We start from the raw sequence: 14284 nt of genomic DNA, 5'->3' as shown, positions 1-14284 counted from the left end.
GTCCTTCCGATGAGACGAAAGGAAGACAAGAAGATCCCTCTTGCTTCTTTTCCTAGAAAGAAGTCGAAAGAAAAGAGAGGAGAAGGCGGTCTATGGATGGACCCGTCTTCTTTTACTCGGTTTCAATCGAATTCCAACAAGGGAAAAGAGAAGTGTGGTTGCCTATGAGTGGACAGAGGGCGATGCGGTGACAGGATGAGGAGAAAAGATCAGGGACAGGAACGGGGAGCCCTCAGCTGCGAGGGCCGTTCAAATACGCATTGGGCGGAGCGCTTCCGGCCATGGTGCTGGTTGGCGGGGGACCCCAACGACCTTGCAACGATGCAAGCAAAGCCCAATGGGATCGTGCGAATCGCCGTGTGGGCAGGCCACAGCCGGGTCTTGATTGGCAGTCGCCAGACATCAGACAGAAATGCGTGTGGCAGGAGCTCCAAGCTTCCCGAGCTGTCTGTTTACATGAGTGGAGAATCCATTGTTTATTGCTGTCCAAAGTGGTTTAGCGGACCCAATTTTCTCTCCGCGCGAGCGACCCTGATTGCCCCGTCCGCGGGGGGCTCTTGCCCAGCCTCCCATGCCCGCTCCTCCCTGGGGAATGCGCCCAGCCATTTTGAGAGTTGGGAGCTGTCCCATTGCGAGCTGAAAAAGCACATCCACCGAACCTCTCTGACGTTTGGGAATTCGGCAACATCAAAAATTGAAAAAAGGGCAACCAACTCCAGCCTCTTCGATCCCACGGATTAAATGGAATTGTGCGTCAATTGGTCCATCCTGAAGCAGCACTTGATGCTCACAAGCGCGGTTACCGGCGCGCATTGCCAGTTCTGTTTGAATAGGCTCTGTGGGTGTGACACCGGGGGATCTCTGAAAATCACCTGAATCGACCCACTCAGAGCTGCATGCTCTGACTGGCCAGTGGGTCCAAGACAGGACATGGTTGCTAGCCCAGCTGATAGGTGGCTGGGGAGGTTGGACGAACAAGGGAATCTGCGGGCTGGCATCCAGCTCCGGGTCCTCGCAATTGGCTGTCAACCGCTGCTCTCACAGCGATGCTGTCTCAACACAAAGATTTCGTGTGTTGTTACGATTGGGCCGTTCGGCCCCAGCCTTCCCACAGAGATTCTGCAAGCGCAGAACTCGTCAAGGCCCAGCCTGCCGCCATCCATCACCGCGCAGCCGGAGCGGTCAGAAAACCTCGGCCGGAATGGTTTTACGCCAAAGTTGCGATATTTCCCGTCTAAGAACTTTGTTGATACCAGCCGAGGTCTTCTCCAACCGCCCGCTCGTGCAAGCACGCTGTTTCCGGTGGGTTGCCATGACAACTGCGGTCCCTTGATCGTCGAGCCCGGGATTATCCGCCGGGCCGGGCAGGTGCCTCCGAACGGCTCCTCTGAAAATGCTTTGGCGTTCTCGGTGCTAGCGGCCCTCGGCAACACCCATCGAGGGACTTTGGCTCCGACTTATTTGGTGTAGAACCCCGCGGCCAGAAGGGTTCTTCCAAGCTTCACCTGATTATTGTATTTTCTCTCCTACTGAGAAGGACTGGCTGGAGCCTAGTGCGTGAAGGCTGAGCTCTTAGCTGACGGCTTACCAATGCCGTTCCGGAAAGGTGGAAGCTAAATTTGAGACAATGGGCTTCCCAGATTCCCTGAGTAACGAGATCTTAACGTTGACTATTTTCTTCTTTTCAAGCTTCTTCAAGCTTTCCAGCCTGCTAGAGGGATTGACCAATTCCCGCCAGAATTACCTTGCGGATATAGAATATTAAGGACGTATGTGGCTTCCAGCAGTCAACGAAGTAGCGTTTCAGATCGGAGGTTGCGGTACGTTCAGTCTAGGTGAATGCCTCGAATTGTCAGTTAGAAGTACTATCTGCTTTCTGTCAGGTGTCACTAGGTACGGTATTTTGGCGTCTAAGGAGACCAGCGGAGTCCGTGTTCTACCACAGTAAGTTTGACAACGAGCCACCTTGAGAGACAGTGGAGGCGGTAAAGATATCCCTGACAACGACTCGGAGACACCATCTGTTTCTCTGTTCTTCTCCGGGAGAAACTCCCGCGCCTCCATCCACCTCCTGCTACAGAAACCTCAACCTACCGAAGCCTCACACTCCAAGATCAAGGCCAGTCAAGAAATTAGACGCCGCTATGCAGCTGTGGACAGCGCAAGTCATGTGTTTGATCTTTGGAATGCTCTTTGGTGGTTTGGCTTTCGCCGCGGTACATCACTTCATCATCAGGCAAAACCGTTTGAGAGGACTACACTTTCTGCATTGATTCACTCCCACTCCCAAGATTTTCGCAAGCTTCCTGCAGGGCATTGAGAGGGCAAGGGCTTCTTCAATGGGGCAGTTTCAGCGGGGCCGAAGTTGCATCACACCCCACTTGCTCTTCTGAGGATTTGACGACAGGTTGCCCCGCCATGGGTATGACATCGAAGAATTTCGTCCTCGCTGTCAGCTTGGCCAAGCCCAAGAACAACCAAACCCAACATGAAGCAAAGATTCTCATCATTAGACGTCAGGGTACGTAAGTCAGCTGCGTTTCCAGGCCGGTGACCAACCTCTCACCATTTCTGTCATGTTCAGGTAATCGCTCACGAGCTCTCGGAAGCCCTCGTGTCCCTACGGGTCGCAAATATCTACGACCTCAGTTCCAAAATCTTCCTCCTGAAATTCGCCAAGCCGAATAGCAAACAGCAGCTTCTCATCGAGTCTGGATTTCGCTGCCATCTGACCGACTTTGCTCGCCCCGCCGCCCCCGCTCCGAGCAACTTCGTCGCGCGTCTTCGCAAGTTTCTCAAGACCAGGCGGGTCACCGGAATCTCACAGATTGGCACAGACCGAATCATCGAGTTTCAGTTCAGCGATGGCGCCTACCGATTGTACCTCGAGTTCTTTGCCAGCGGAAATATCATTCTTACCGATGCCGACCTCAAGATTCTTGCCCTACTCCGAAATGTCCCAGAAGGGGAAGGCCAGGAGCCTCAACGAGTGGGCTTGACGTATACGCTCGAGAACAGGCAAAACTACAAAGGGGTTCCTGAGTTAACCCGAGAGCGTCTTCGAGATGCTCTTCAGATGGCTGCAGCCCAAGCAGCTTCGAAGCAGACTAAGAAGAAAAGTTCAGACGAGCTGAGAAGAGGGCTTGCCACTACGATAACTGAGTTACCGCCGGTGCTAGTCGACCACGTGTTTCGCCTGACAGGATTTGCTTCCACCGCGAAGCCAGCAGATATATTAGATAATGACGCGCTGCTTGACGCCTTGTTTCGGTCACTGACGCAAGCGCGCTCCATCTTGGACGGCGTCACTAGCTCGCCTGTCGCGAAAGGGTACATCATCGCCAAGCCCAACCCCCGTGCGGTGCAAGAGCCAGCGGATGAAGAGGATTCCCGGAAAGATACGGCTGCGCGAAATCTCCTTTATGAGGATTTCCAGCCCTTTCTGCCAAAACAGTTCGAGGACAATCCAAGCTGCAGAGTTCTAACGTTTGACGGTTTCAACAAGACGGTCGACGAGTTCTTCTCCTCGCTTGAGGGCCAAAAACTTGAGTCGCGCCTGCAGGAACGCGAAGCCACAGCCAAGAAGAAGCTCGATGCCGCCCGGCAGGATCAGGCGAAGCGGATAGAGGGGCTCCAAGAGGCTCAAATCCTAAACCTGCGCAAAGCTGCGGCGATCGAGGCTAACATCGAACGGGTTCAAGAGACAATGGATGCCGTCAATGGCCTGCTTCAGCAAGGCATGGACTGGGTAGACGTCAACAAACTGGTTGAGCGAGAGCAGAAACAACACAATCCTGTGGCTGAAATTATCAAGTTACCTATGAGACTCCATGAGAACACCATCACGCTCCTCCTTGGCGAAGCGGAGGAAGAAGAAGCCGAGGCAGATGAGCCGCCGGACTTCAACTACGACACAGATGACGAACCCGTCCACGATGCAGAGACAAATAAAGCCAAGGCAGTGGATAAGCGCCTGGCAATTGACATCAATCTTAAGATTAGCCCATGGAACAATGCCCGAGAGTACTACGAACAGAAACGCACGGCAGCCGGCAAGGAGCAGAAGACCCTAATGCAGTCTGAAATAGCGCTCAGGAACGCCGAACAGAAGATTGCCGAGGACCTTAAGAAAGGCTTGAAACAGGAGAAGCCTGTGCTTCAGCCTATTAGGAAACCAATGTGGTTTGAGAAATTTCTGTGGTTCATATCCTCTGACGGTTACCTCGTACTCGGTGGCCGGGACGCTCAGCAGAATGAGATACTCTACAAACGGTACTTGAGAAAGGGCGATGTTTATGTCCACGCAGACATGCACGGCGCGCCAACCGTCATTATCAAGAACGACCCTAAAACACCTGATGCTCCGATTCCGCCGTCAACGCTCGCACAAGCTGGTAACCTGTCCGTCTGCTGCTCTAATGCGTGGGACTCGAAGGCCGCCATGGGCGCCTGGTGGGTAAACGCCGACCAGGTCTCCAAATCGGCTCCTGCTGGGGAGTATCTTCCCATGGGCTCCTTTATGGTCCGGGGCAAACGCAATCCCCTTCCCCCGGCTCTTCTGACCCTCGGGTTCGGCCTACTGTTCAAGATCTCGGAAGAAAGCAAAACCAAGCATGTCAAGCACAGACTGTATGCTGCCGGCGGTGTCGGGCCCTCTAGTACGGCTCCGGTAGCCGCGACCACAAAACCTGAGGATAGCGGCGTTCAGACAAAGGACCCAGGAGAGAATTCAGAGAGCGACAGCGAGGAAGAAGTCGACGAGAACGAGAGGGCAAACCCCCTACAACCAGGCACGAAAGGCAATGCGGAAGTTCAGCGAAATGCCCCGCGGAGCAGCCAGGAGTCCCCGTCGGATGAGATGGCCAATCTCAAGCTCAGCGAAGGGGAACCTGCTCCTGCTGAGTCAGAGGAAGATGTCAATCGCCCGCAAGCCCCCGTCGAAGAAGATAACGGAGCGGAAGACATGGGCCCTTCCCCGCCTTCAACCGGTACCCCTTCCACCCGTCCGGAGACGCCCTCCTCCTCTCAAAACCAGCCTCACAAAAAATCCCAGCCACATAAGCGCGGGCAACGAGGTAAAGCGAAGAAGATAGCGGCCAAATACAAAGATCAGGATGAGGAAGACCGCGCCTTAATGGAGGAGCTCCTCGGCGTCGCCGCAGCGAGACAGAAAGCCGAGGCCGAAGCTGCGGCCAAGGCCAAGCGCGAGGCGGACGCAGCGGCAGCCAGGGAACGCCGTCGCCAGGCACAGGAGCGCGCAAAGAAGCAGATTGCAGAGCACGAAGAAGTTCGTCGCTTGATGATCGAGGAGGGCATTGACATGCTGGACGACGCCGAGGCAGAATCCATGACGCAGCTGGATGCGCTGGTGGGCACCCCGCTGCCGGGCGACGAGATACTCGAAGTCATTCCCGTCTGCGCGCCGTGGAACGCTCTGGGGAAGCTCAAGTACAAGGCTAAGCTGCAGCCTGGGCAGGTTAAGAAGGGGAAGGCGGTGAAGGAGATTGTGGAGCGGTGGAGGGCGGCCAGCGGGAAGAAGGGGGTCGTGGATGAGACGGCCGGAGATGTGGAGAAGATGTGGCCTAGGGAAGTGGAGTTGATCAAGGGCCTGAAAGTGGAGGAGGCGTTCAATGTCGTGCCGGTTGGGAAGGTGACGGTGATGATGTCAGGAGGCACAGGCGGGGGAGGAGGTGCTGGAGATGGACAGAAGGGAGGGAAAGGCAAAGGAGGGAAGAAGAAGTAAGGGTTGAAGGTTGAACATGTAGTGTGCTCAGGTTGGCTGAGCTAATGGCATCCGAGTAGCATCTCGGCCATCTGTCGCCAGATCTCCAAAGGACGAATATTATCTCAAAGACCCATCATCCCCAAGAGCCGGAACTCGTTGGAAAACAAACAAGGCTTCATCCTTGCCCGCAAAGCTCGGCATCGCAACTTGGACTGTCCTGACCCATTCGCCACTATGCTCCCGCTCCATGAACTCGTCCATAGTCATGTCTGGAAAGCCGGTATACCCGTTGTGGTTTTGGGTGCCCACCACGACCAGCGTGTCTCCCTTGTAGGCCGCGACCAGGTCACGCGTGAAGGAGCCCTCGGCAGTGCCCGTCAAATTGCCGCCCACGACGGGGTAGACCAGCAGCAGGATAAGGCTATCGTGATCGGGGTGGCTGGCGAGGTAGCCGGTGCCTGTTTGGATGAGCGTATCGGGGATCCAGGTGGTTCGCCTTTCAAAGCATTCCCCATTTGCCATTGTCAGCGCCTAGTGCTACCCGGATGGTATATGTGTATGGTGAAGCGAGAGCGAGCAAAGAGGTTGGGGACGGGGAAGGGCGAAGGGCGAAGGGCGAAGCACGAACCATTTACTCATGCCGTTATCCACGGCGTCCACCTCCACCCCGTACCCGCGCAGCATCATGGTCCAGTAGCCGTTCCCGCTGCCCATGTCTACCACTTTCCGTTTCTTGTTCTTGTTGGGCCTCTGCGTCTTAGCCGCTTCCTCCCCTTTCGTCTTGTTCTTCCCACCACCCGCACCGCCACCGCTACCGCCTTCTGCCAGAATCTTGACAATCATCAACCCCTCGTGTGAGGGCACTGCGCAGCCGAAATGGTGCATCATCACGGGCAGAATGGGGTGGCTGCCTTTCCACATCTGCCACCTTCTTGTCGCCTGACCCGGGCTCAAATCGATTGCTTCATCCCGTTTGTCACGGTCATCCGCTCCGGGCAGTGTCGACTGGTCCTCTTCTTCGCCCAGCGGTCCGCACCACCCCAGTAGCTGACACGACCATGCCCAAAAATCCAGAGCCGGGTTCAACACCGGCGATTGCTTGCACCGTGGGATGTTTGATAGGTCTTTGGTGAGGGGATGTGATGGTAAAAAGAAGCGTTTCGCGACTAGGTGCGTGGCGACGTGCTGGCGGACCGAGGATTTGCGGGCGTTGGCCTGGAAAGTCTTGAGGGCCGAGGAGGTGTTGGTTGTGGGGAGGAAGATGTTGATGTAGGATGTTACGTCGGGGGCCGTGGGCGATGGGGTGTGCTGCTGGCGGGTCAGAGCCGGGTTTGATAAGATGTGCTCTCGGCATGTAGAGTTATTTGTGTGAAGCGAGATACATACGGGAGGCTTTGGGGAAGCATAGATACTGTGAACTAAGGTGTGCCAACAGCTGAAGCCATGAGGGGTGGGTGGGATAGGGGTTGAAGCCAAGGGTTCAACTCAGGGGTGTCCATCAGGCAAGAAACATCAGACTTGAACAACAGCACCGCCTTCTGATCGAGCTGGAAGTACTCAAGTACGAACGAAACAGAGTAATAGAACCCAAGAACATCCCTAGCTTAACTTACCTCTCCCTCCGGCGCTTTGTACCACCTCGACGTACACCCGCCCTCTCCCTCAGCCAACAACTCGGTCCTGCGCGTGTTCATGTCGTTCTCGATGACTTTTTGTACAAACCCCAGCGTGACCTCGGCCACGGCACGATATACATAGCCATCCCCATCCCCGTCCTTTCCCTCGGGAATCCGAAACCAGGTCCGAATCGCCTCGTCAAACCGGTTGTCGTCCTCCAAGAGACAGACTGCGCGGGCGTGCGTCTCTTGGTCATGTAGCGATTTGGCCGGGTCAAAGGACGGACTGCCTACACAGCCCAAGCTGACCCGAACGTTACTACTGTGCTTGCTGGACATGATGCTGTTTGAAACCTGCAAAGCGGACGGAGATGGAGGCTGCCTGGCTGAGTATATGGGGATCACAGGATTGGGTTATACACTAAGGTAATTTACTTTTATTCCGGTCTACGGAGGGAGATATTGAGGACACCTGCTGGTAGCAGAGATGGCACGCCGGTAATGCAGGGTGTTGATGTCACTGCTCGGCTCGGGTGAGTGATCTGCGGCCCGGCTGTCCAGTCCGACTCCGCTCGGCTCCCTTTACTCCGTACCGACGACACCTCCAGGTCCTTGAAGTTACGGACGGGATCATGGATTTCAACGTAACGAGTGCACCGTCGCACACTCTACCTAGTGAACTGGAAATCAACCCCATGCCTAGCGGCGATTGCTATCTAAGTCCGTCAGCCTGCTGAAGTTTCTGCTCTCTTCCAGGACGCGAAACGTATTGCAAAAGTTCCCGTGTTGAGTGTGAAGGGCGATGATTCGTTGACACTCAATCTCGCCGTTAAATGCCACAACGTCTGCAAAAGAGAACGCAGCGGGCCGATTGGGCAAGCTGTTGTTGAGTTCGGGTGCCACAGCCTCTGAAATGCAAGCTTTCGGACACTGTCTTCGGTAGTAGCAAGGGGTGCGGTGAGAGACAGTGTCAAAAAGACCCGGCCAACTGACACTTTTCATCTGTCCCATGTGCCCGAGCAAGCACTCGGTTCCCTAAATCATGTCTATTCGTACAGTCATCTACGAACCAAGTTGCTTCTGCGCAGAGCTGGACTAGCGCTTGGATTGTTTGCCCTTCTTTGTCTTGACCCCTGGCTGGATCCGCGCCATCATCTCTTCCTTGGTAATAAGGTGATCGATCCTCTCCAAAAGACCCAGTAGACTCTTCATGTTGAAGCTCCACTCGTTGAGTATGTCGTCGGCATCGCGCGGCTTCGCAAAGCTGACGATGCGTGCTGGCCGGTCGATCTTGGCATACACCGTCTTGGCCGTCACCAGCTCGCTGATGTACTTCTCCGTCTCGTCCTCGCTGAGATCGAGCAGCTGTGTGAGGCGGCCCATCTGGATGCGCGTGTAATACTTGGCCACGACGCGGACGTTGTGCTCGATGACGCGCTTGCGCAGGTCCTGCCACCGCTCGAACGCCTTGTCGTCGCCGGACTGCCCCTTGACTGAGTCGAATATGTCGGTGCTGAGCAGGTGCGGTCCAAACAGCTTCGACACTTCGGGCCAGCGCATGAGCTCGTGTACCGTGAACAGGTTGAGGAGCTCGGCGTCTTGGGGTACCATGGCGTTCCGAGGGTCCTTGTGAATTCTGTGCAGCAGATCGTGCTGCTCATTGTCGTGAGGAGCGAGGATGATAAAGTATATGATTCTCTGCAACACCTGTAGCGGAGTCAGTAGGAGGCTCTATCCGACGCAGATCAGACGGAATACATACCGCCCGGAGCTTCTCTGGGTCTTCTTCCACTGCCTCGGTATCCAGCACCTGTCTGTAGTGCTTGCACACGTCGAGATACTTCGCGTCATGCTTGGCCAGGATGATCTGCTGCTCGTAGTATCGCAGCTTGAGGTCTGTCACATCGTCCTCCTCTTGGGGCTCGGCTTCTTGCTCGACCTTGGCCTTCTTTTCGCGCTCCTTTTTCTCCTTTTCGAGCTGCTCCGGCGTCTTTTTGGGTTTCCGGGCCAGGTACCTGGTGCTGATCTTGCGGCTGAGTATGCCAGCCTGTGTCCAGTCGCCGCTCTCAATGCATAGCGCCACCTGTGCCAGGATGAACTCGACCTTCTCGCGCCGGTCCATGGACCCAAACGTCTCGACCTGGAGCTCGCAGAGCGTGTCGGTGGCCGCCTTGAGGTCGCCTTGTGCCTTTTTGATGTCGGAGAGGATCTTGGTTACGCGAGCGCGCTCCACCTCAACGAAGATCTTGCCCTCGGTCACTGTGCGGAGCGTCTCAATGACGGATAGCTTGGTCGCCATATCAGGTGTCTCGTCAAGGAACCCCATAACGGTCTGCACCATCTTGGTGATGGCCTGCTTCAGCTGGCCATGTTTCTTGGATAGCACCAGGGTCTGGTCATTGAGTAGACCCCAGTCGCCAGCATTCTTGCAGATGGTTACGATGCTGATGAGGATTCGTGATGTTGATGCGAGATCGGACGCTTGGCGCGTCTGCTTCTCTAGAGCCGAGAGCTTTTCGATGGCAGCTTGGATGTCTGTCTATCACGCCGGGGATAAGCATCAGCTCTGCTATTTTATTAAATGCTCGAGGGAGGTGGATTCAGAGAGTGACTAGCTCGTTATCTATTTACCTTTGCGAGCTGCTCGGCCTCGGGAATCTGCTTGTCGACCTCCTTGGAGAAGTCCTTCTCGGGCTTAAACGCTGCGTCGGCCATGGCGACGACGGAGTAATCAATTCGGTAGCCGGAGTGATGCTCTTCTTGTACGAGGTGGCAGTCTTGACGTGGTGTTGCGCAGGAAGGCTAAACCGGTTGTTCATCAGCAAAATAGTTGGTTGATGGTCACAGTGCTGCAAGAGATCCAGGCCCACGTCAGTTTGGGTCTGCCTTGTGTTGGGCCCACACGGGCGAGGCTGAAGCTCAGCGCACAGTGGCCCCTCCAAGCTGCTTCAGCCACAACTGTGGCTAGGTCGAAGGTGAGCTCCGCACCTATGCACCACTGGCAGGCTTTGCTTTTTGTGCGACTTAGGCAATTTATTGCTGCAATTTACCTCAAGCAAATCCACCCCATCCACTCACCACTCACAAGAGACAGATCGCATCGACAGGCCAGTGTTAAAAGCAACAAGACCTAGACTAGTTGCTCCGAGGTTTTGGTGTGACACAGAGCAACACAGAATCCAGCCGTGCCCGAGAAATGGCGCACTATGGACACTGCAGGTTCGGTAATATTATATTAACGTTATATAATAAAGGCTCACAAGGTGTGTTTGCTTGGTGGTTACACTAACTCAATCTGGCCACTCTGTCCCCGATGATCTGGTCGTGGTGGTGGTCGAGGGTAGATCTCGCAGATGGCTACCTTTTTCAGTGAGATACAAATCCACCCAGCATCTCTCGCACAATGTCTTGCCTTTTCATCCACTTATGTGGCCTTGACACAGAAACAACCCGATAGGCCACTCCCTGCAGGAAGCTTTAATAACTACCTATCGCCTGAATTCTGGACCTTAGCTATCGGAGGGGTTGTTCCCTGACGAACCGCAAAGGGACCGTTTGAATCTTTACACTAGAACCGAGTTGTCTCCCCCACCTTAGGCTCCATTCGGGGGTGGGTTCATGTTGACGGGAGCCAAACCACTGGCCAGCCGTTCTTCTCTCCCTTTTCCCACTTAAAATCAGCCAAGACCACACCCGTCCCGTTATTGTATCCACTCAAGCACCTGTTGCCCTCCGATTGCCCTCCATTTGATCGGCTGACTATTAAAATCCGGGGATATGCCATGCGCCATGTCCCTGACGGGCTCTTAAAAACCTAGATTTGGATCAGCCGCAGCCCTGCTTCCCGTTTTCCTCATCCGTCGAATCCCAAGGAAACGGAGCTGGCTCCGGAGGCCAAAGTCTTTCTGGCAGCACACCGATATCAGTTTGGCACATGCTCCTGGCTGTTGCTGAAAAGCATTCTGGATATCTGCATCTGAAAGGCAGTGTTGCCCCAGTTTATTATTATCCGGTGAAACCATCGGAATCAAAATCTCGCGACTTGAGACTGGAGAATTGACCATCTCAGTCCTCTGCTTTGAGATTCGCGGTCAGACCCCTCCTAGTTACGGGTGCCCTTCAAGTATCCCTCCGAGCCCCGGCCACTGTTGTTCTTCCTTGGATCTCAACCCAGCTATCCTCCTTCGCCGAACCCATCCTGGATACTGGTACCATGGACCAACCACCGAGTGACTCCGCTCAACCAGTCGTGCTTGAGTCTGAGACTCGGTCAAAGAAACGCGTCCGGCCAGATGACGAAGCCTCCTCGGTGGCAGATTCCCCTTCAGCAAACGTAGAGCATGGACCTAGAAAATGCGCAGTACGCGCGACAGACGCCACAGAAGGCCCTGATAGCTCCTCCGGGACGGCACTCGATGCTGCTTCCTTTCTCCCCGGCAACGGCAGCACGTCCACATTCTCCTCCCTTCCAGAAAGCAGCTTCGCCGAGTCTTTTTCCCTTTCGGCTTCCGTGCCCAGCTTGTCCACGGGCCAACGGGGAAGCCTTTCGCCTCCATATGTGTTTTCTGGCTCCTCCAGGCCGCCTGACTCCCCAGACGGGACCACCGAGGACAGATACGACGCGACGGAGAACGACGAGTTGGAGGAGCAGGCTGCGGTGGAACAGGCTGAGGACGGCAGCATCGTTGTCGACAGCGACGACCTGGGCACGGATGCGGGCTATGGAACGGACAACAACACAAGCGCGTCGACGTCGCTTGCCGAGAGCGTGCGCGACTACATTTATGAGAATGGGCGCCGCTACCACAAGTTCCGCGAGGGGCGGTACAACTTCCCGAATGACGACGTTGAGTAAGGCGCCCTTAGCATCTGCCACGGGGCCACTCACTCACTTGATATTTCATGGGGCAGGCAGCAGCGCGAAGACATGAAGCACGCCATGGTCAAGATGCTTTGCGGGCAGCTCTACTTTGCGCCTATCGGGGAGCACCCTCACGAGATTCTAGATATTGGTACGGGGACGGGCATTTGGGCGATTGAAAGTATGCCTTACGTGCGACGCTAATGTTCGTGACGACGCGACTGACCTGTTTGCAAAGTGGGGGATTTGTTTCCAAGTTCGAATGTCCTCGGCGTCGATCTAAGTCCCATCCAGCCCGAGTGGGTGCCGCCGAACGTGCGCTTCATGGTAGATGATATCGAGTAAGTCGGCTAGCCGTGCTGCTGTTGAGGGCGATTAACGCTGACGTCCACTCCAGGAGCCCGTAGGTGACCCTCTGTCCGGCCTGCTTCCCGTCTTTAACCTCTCACTAACATGCTTCTGTTAAGGTGGCTCCATCCTCGAAACTACTTTGACTACGTCCACTCGCGCCATACGGTCATGGCCATCAAGGATTGGCCTAGGCTCATGAGGAGAGCATTAGAGTGCGCACGCCATACCCGCCTAACCTTAGGGAGGAACTGTTAGTGTGCTGACTACGCGTTACCCGCTACAGACACATTCGCCCCGGGGGCTGGTTCGAGATGCAAGAGGTGTACCACTACCCCATCTCGGCCAACAACTCCATGTCGCCGGACCACCCAGTGGCGCAGTATTGGACGTTGATCAAAGACGGGCTCGAGAACCTGGGCATCAACTTCCACGCGGCGGCCAACGGGCGGCTCGCCGACATGATGCGTGACTGCGGCTTCGTCAACGTGACGGAGCGGGTGCTGCAGATCCCCATCGGCACCTGGCCCAAGAACAAGGTGCTCAAGACGGTGGGGCTGTACTGGCGCACCATCCTCATCGACGGCATCCAGGCCATCGCGCTGGGCCCTTTGACCAGGGGTTGCGGCTGGACCAGAGAGCAGGTCGAGCTTTTCTTGATCGACGTCCGCAGAGCCTACCACGATAACAGCTGCCTGGCGTATATGCCGTTGCATATTGTCTATGGGCAAAAGCCGCCCAACTATTGAAGGCAATTCTTTATGGGAGGGATGGGTTGGCTACAGTACGTGTAGTTTGTCCCCTCTTTTTCTCTTTTCCTTCCCTTTCTTTTCCATTAATTGGGGATGAGTGGAATTGGAAGTTGAAGCGGGGAATTGCTGAGTTCGTTGTCATATTCTTGTCTCGGTTGTTTCATGATTTCATGATACCACTCACATTTGTGTCCGTATTCCGAGACTTCTGTATATACATTCCAGGGCGTGTACTTGTACCGTACTGTATATACACAGTAATTATGCTTCAACTTTGCGTGTTTTCTACCGTGTTATTGTGAGCTTACATAGATGATTTCCTCTTGAATCTTGTGGTGTATCTTTGTTGAGCATGAAACGCCTAGATCACTGCATCTGCTTGATAGCGTTAGAAGGTCGTGCCTCACTCACAGGCAACAAGGCCCTGTGGGCCGGCGGGTGGCTTGAGACAACACCCACCGAATCTGTCACCGATAGCCTGGAAGCCACGCGGGGGTTCGCCGACGGTCAGTGCGTCGGCGCCCGGGCTTGCGATGGCTTGCATGGCAGGTCGGACGGAGGCACAGGGCAGCGAATGACAATTGGTCACTGTGGTCCAAAAATCTCGGGTTATGCAACTTGCATCCAATATCGCGATGCATCCAATTGTGAGTCGTTTTGTTCTCTCGACGACATCATCATCACTATCACTGAGCCCGACACCGTGGGCAGATTTGAGGTGTGATAGGTGCCCTGCAGACGCTTAGATGCGTCTCTTTCACGTGTAAAGTTACGGTAGCGTTAGGTAGCCCCGTTGCACTAACCGTTCCAGTGGTGTAATCTCCTTTCCCGAGCCGCTGGGCGCCCCGGTCGTACAGTATATGGTACTGTACCGTAGTACATTGAGATTGGGTGCAGACAAACTCCCTAGGTTCCATCCTCTTGATGAAGACGACTAGCCGCTCGAGTCAATGAGAACTTGCGGAGCAACTCGCAGCAGCAT

At 55.0% G+C, this 14284-nt stretch overlaps 5 protein-coding genes across 5 annotated transcripts; 3 read left to right on the top strand and 2 right to left on the bottom strand.

Annotated features, from left to right (window-relative positions):
* The first annotated feature begins 1621 nt into the window (after positions 1-1621).
* N656DRAFT_711 (uncharacterized protein) lies at positions 1622-2426 on the top strand. Its single transcript, XM_064811716.1, has 2 exons — positions 1622-1944; positions 2015-2426. Exons 1-2 carry the CDS (start codon positions 1772-1774, stop codon positions 2271-2273), a joined length of 432 nt encoding a protein of 143 aa, XP_064674501.1. The 5' UTR covers positions 1622-1771; the 3' UTR covers positions 2274-2426.
* A 62-nt stretch (positions 2427-2488) lies between these two features.
* On the top strand, positions 2489-5743 carry N656DRAFT_699644 (uncharacterized protein; the record flags this gene model as incomplete). Its single annotated transcript, XM_064810799.1, has 2 exons — positions 2489-2521; positions 2585-5743. The coding sequence occupies 2 exons, from the start codon at positions 2489-2491 to the stop codon at positions 5741-5743; spliced, it is 3192 nt and encodes a 1063-aa protein (XP_064674500.1).
* A 99-nt stretch (positions 5744-5842) lies between these two features.
* Positions 5843-7680, bottom strand: N656DRAFT_840683 (uncharacterized protein; the record flags this gene model as incomplete). The annotated part of the gene is made up of 3 exons (XM_064818957.1): positions 5843-6221; positions 6354-7033; positions 7339-7680. The coding sequence occupies 3 exons, from the start codon at positions 7678-7680 to the stop codon at positions 5843-5845; spliced, it is 1401 nt and encodes a 466-aa protein (XP_064674499.1).
* Positions 7681-8436: 756 nt separating this feature from the next.
* N656DRAFT_785822 (uncharacterized protein) lies at positions 8437-10056 on the bottom strand (the record flags this gene model as incomplete). Its single annotated transcript, XM_064816466.1, has 3 exons — positions 8437-9048; positions 9104-9880; positions 9973-10056. The coding sequence occupies 3 exons, from the start codon at positions 10054-10056 to the stop codon at positions 8437-8439; spliced, it is 1473 nt and encodes a 490-aa protein (XP_064674498.1).
* A 1747-nt stretch (positions 10057-11803) lies between these two features.
* Positions 11804-13299, top strand: N656DRAFT_693533 (S-adenosyl-L-methionine-dependent methyltransferase; the record flags this gene model as incomplete). Its single annotated transcript, XM_064810669.1, has 5 exons — positions 11804-12192; positions 12253-12383; positions 12441-12543; positions 12670-12765; positions 12837-13299. Coding segments are annotated over 5 exons (1182 nt in total), but the record flags the coding sequence as incomplete, so codon positions are not given.
* Positions 13300-14284: the final 985 nt, after the last annotated feature.

The sequence above is a fragment of the Canariomyces notabilis genome (genome assembly GCF_033297395.1).
Source record: "Canariomyces notabilis strain CBS 508.74 unplaced genomic scaffold N656scaffold_1, whole genome shotgun sequence".
Classification (NCBI taxonomy): Eukaryota; Fungi; Ascomycota; class Sordariomycetes; order Sordariales; family Chaetomiaceae; genus Canariomyces; species Canariomyces notabilis.
The sequence above is the reverse complement of the archived record's forward strand: the minus strand, read 5'-3'. Positions and strand labels throughout refer to the sequence as shown.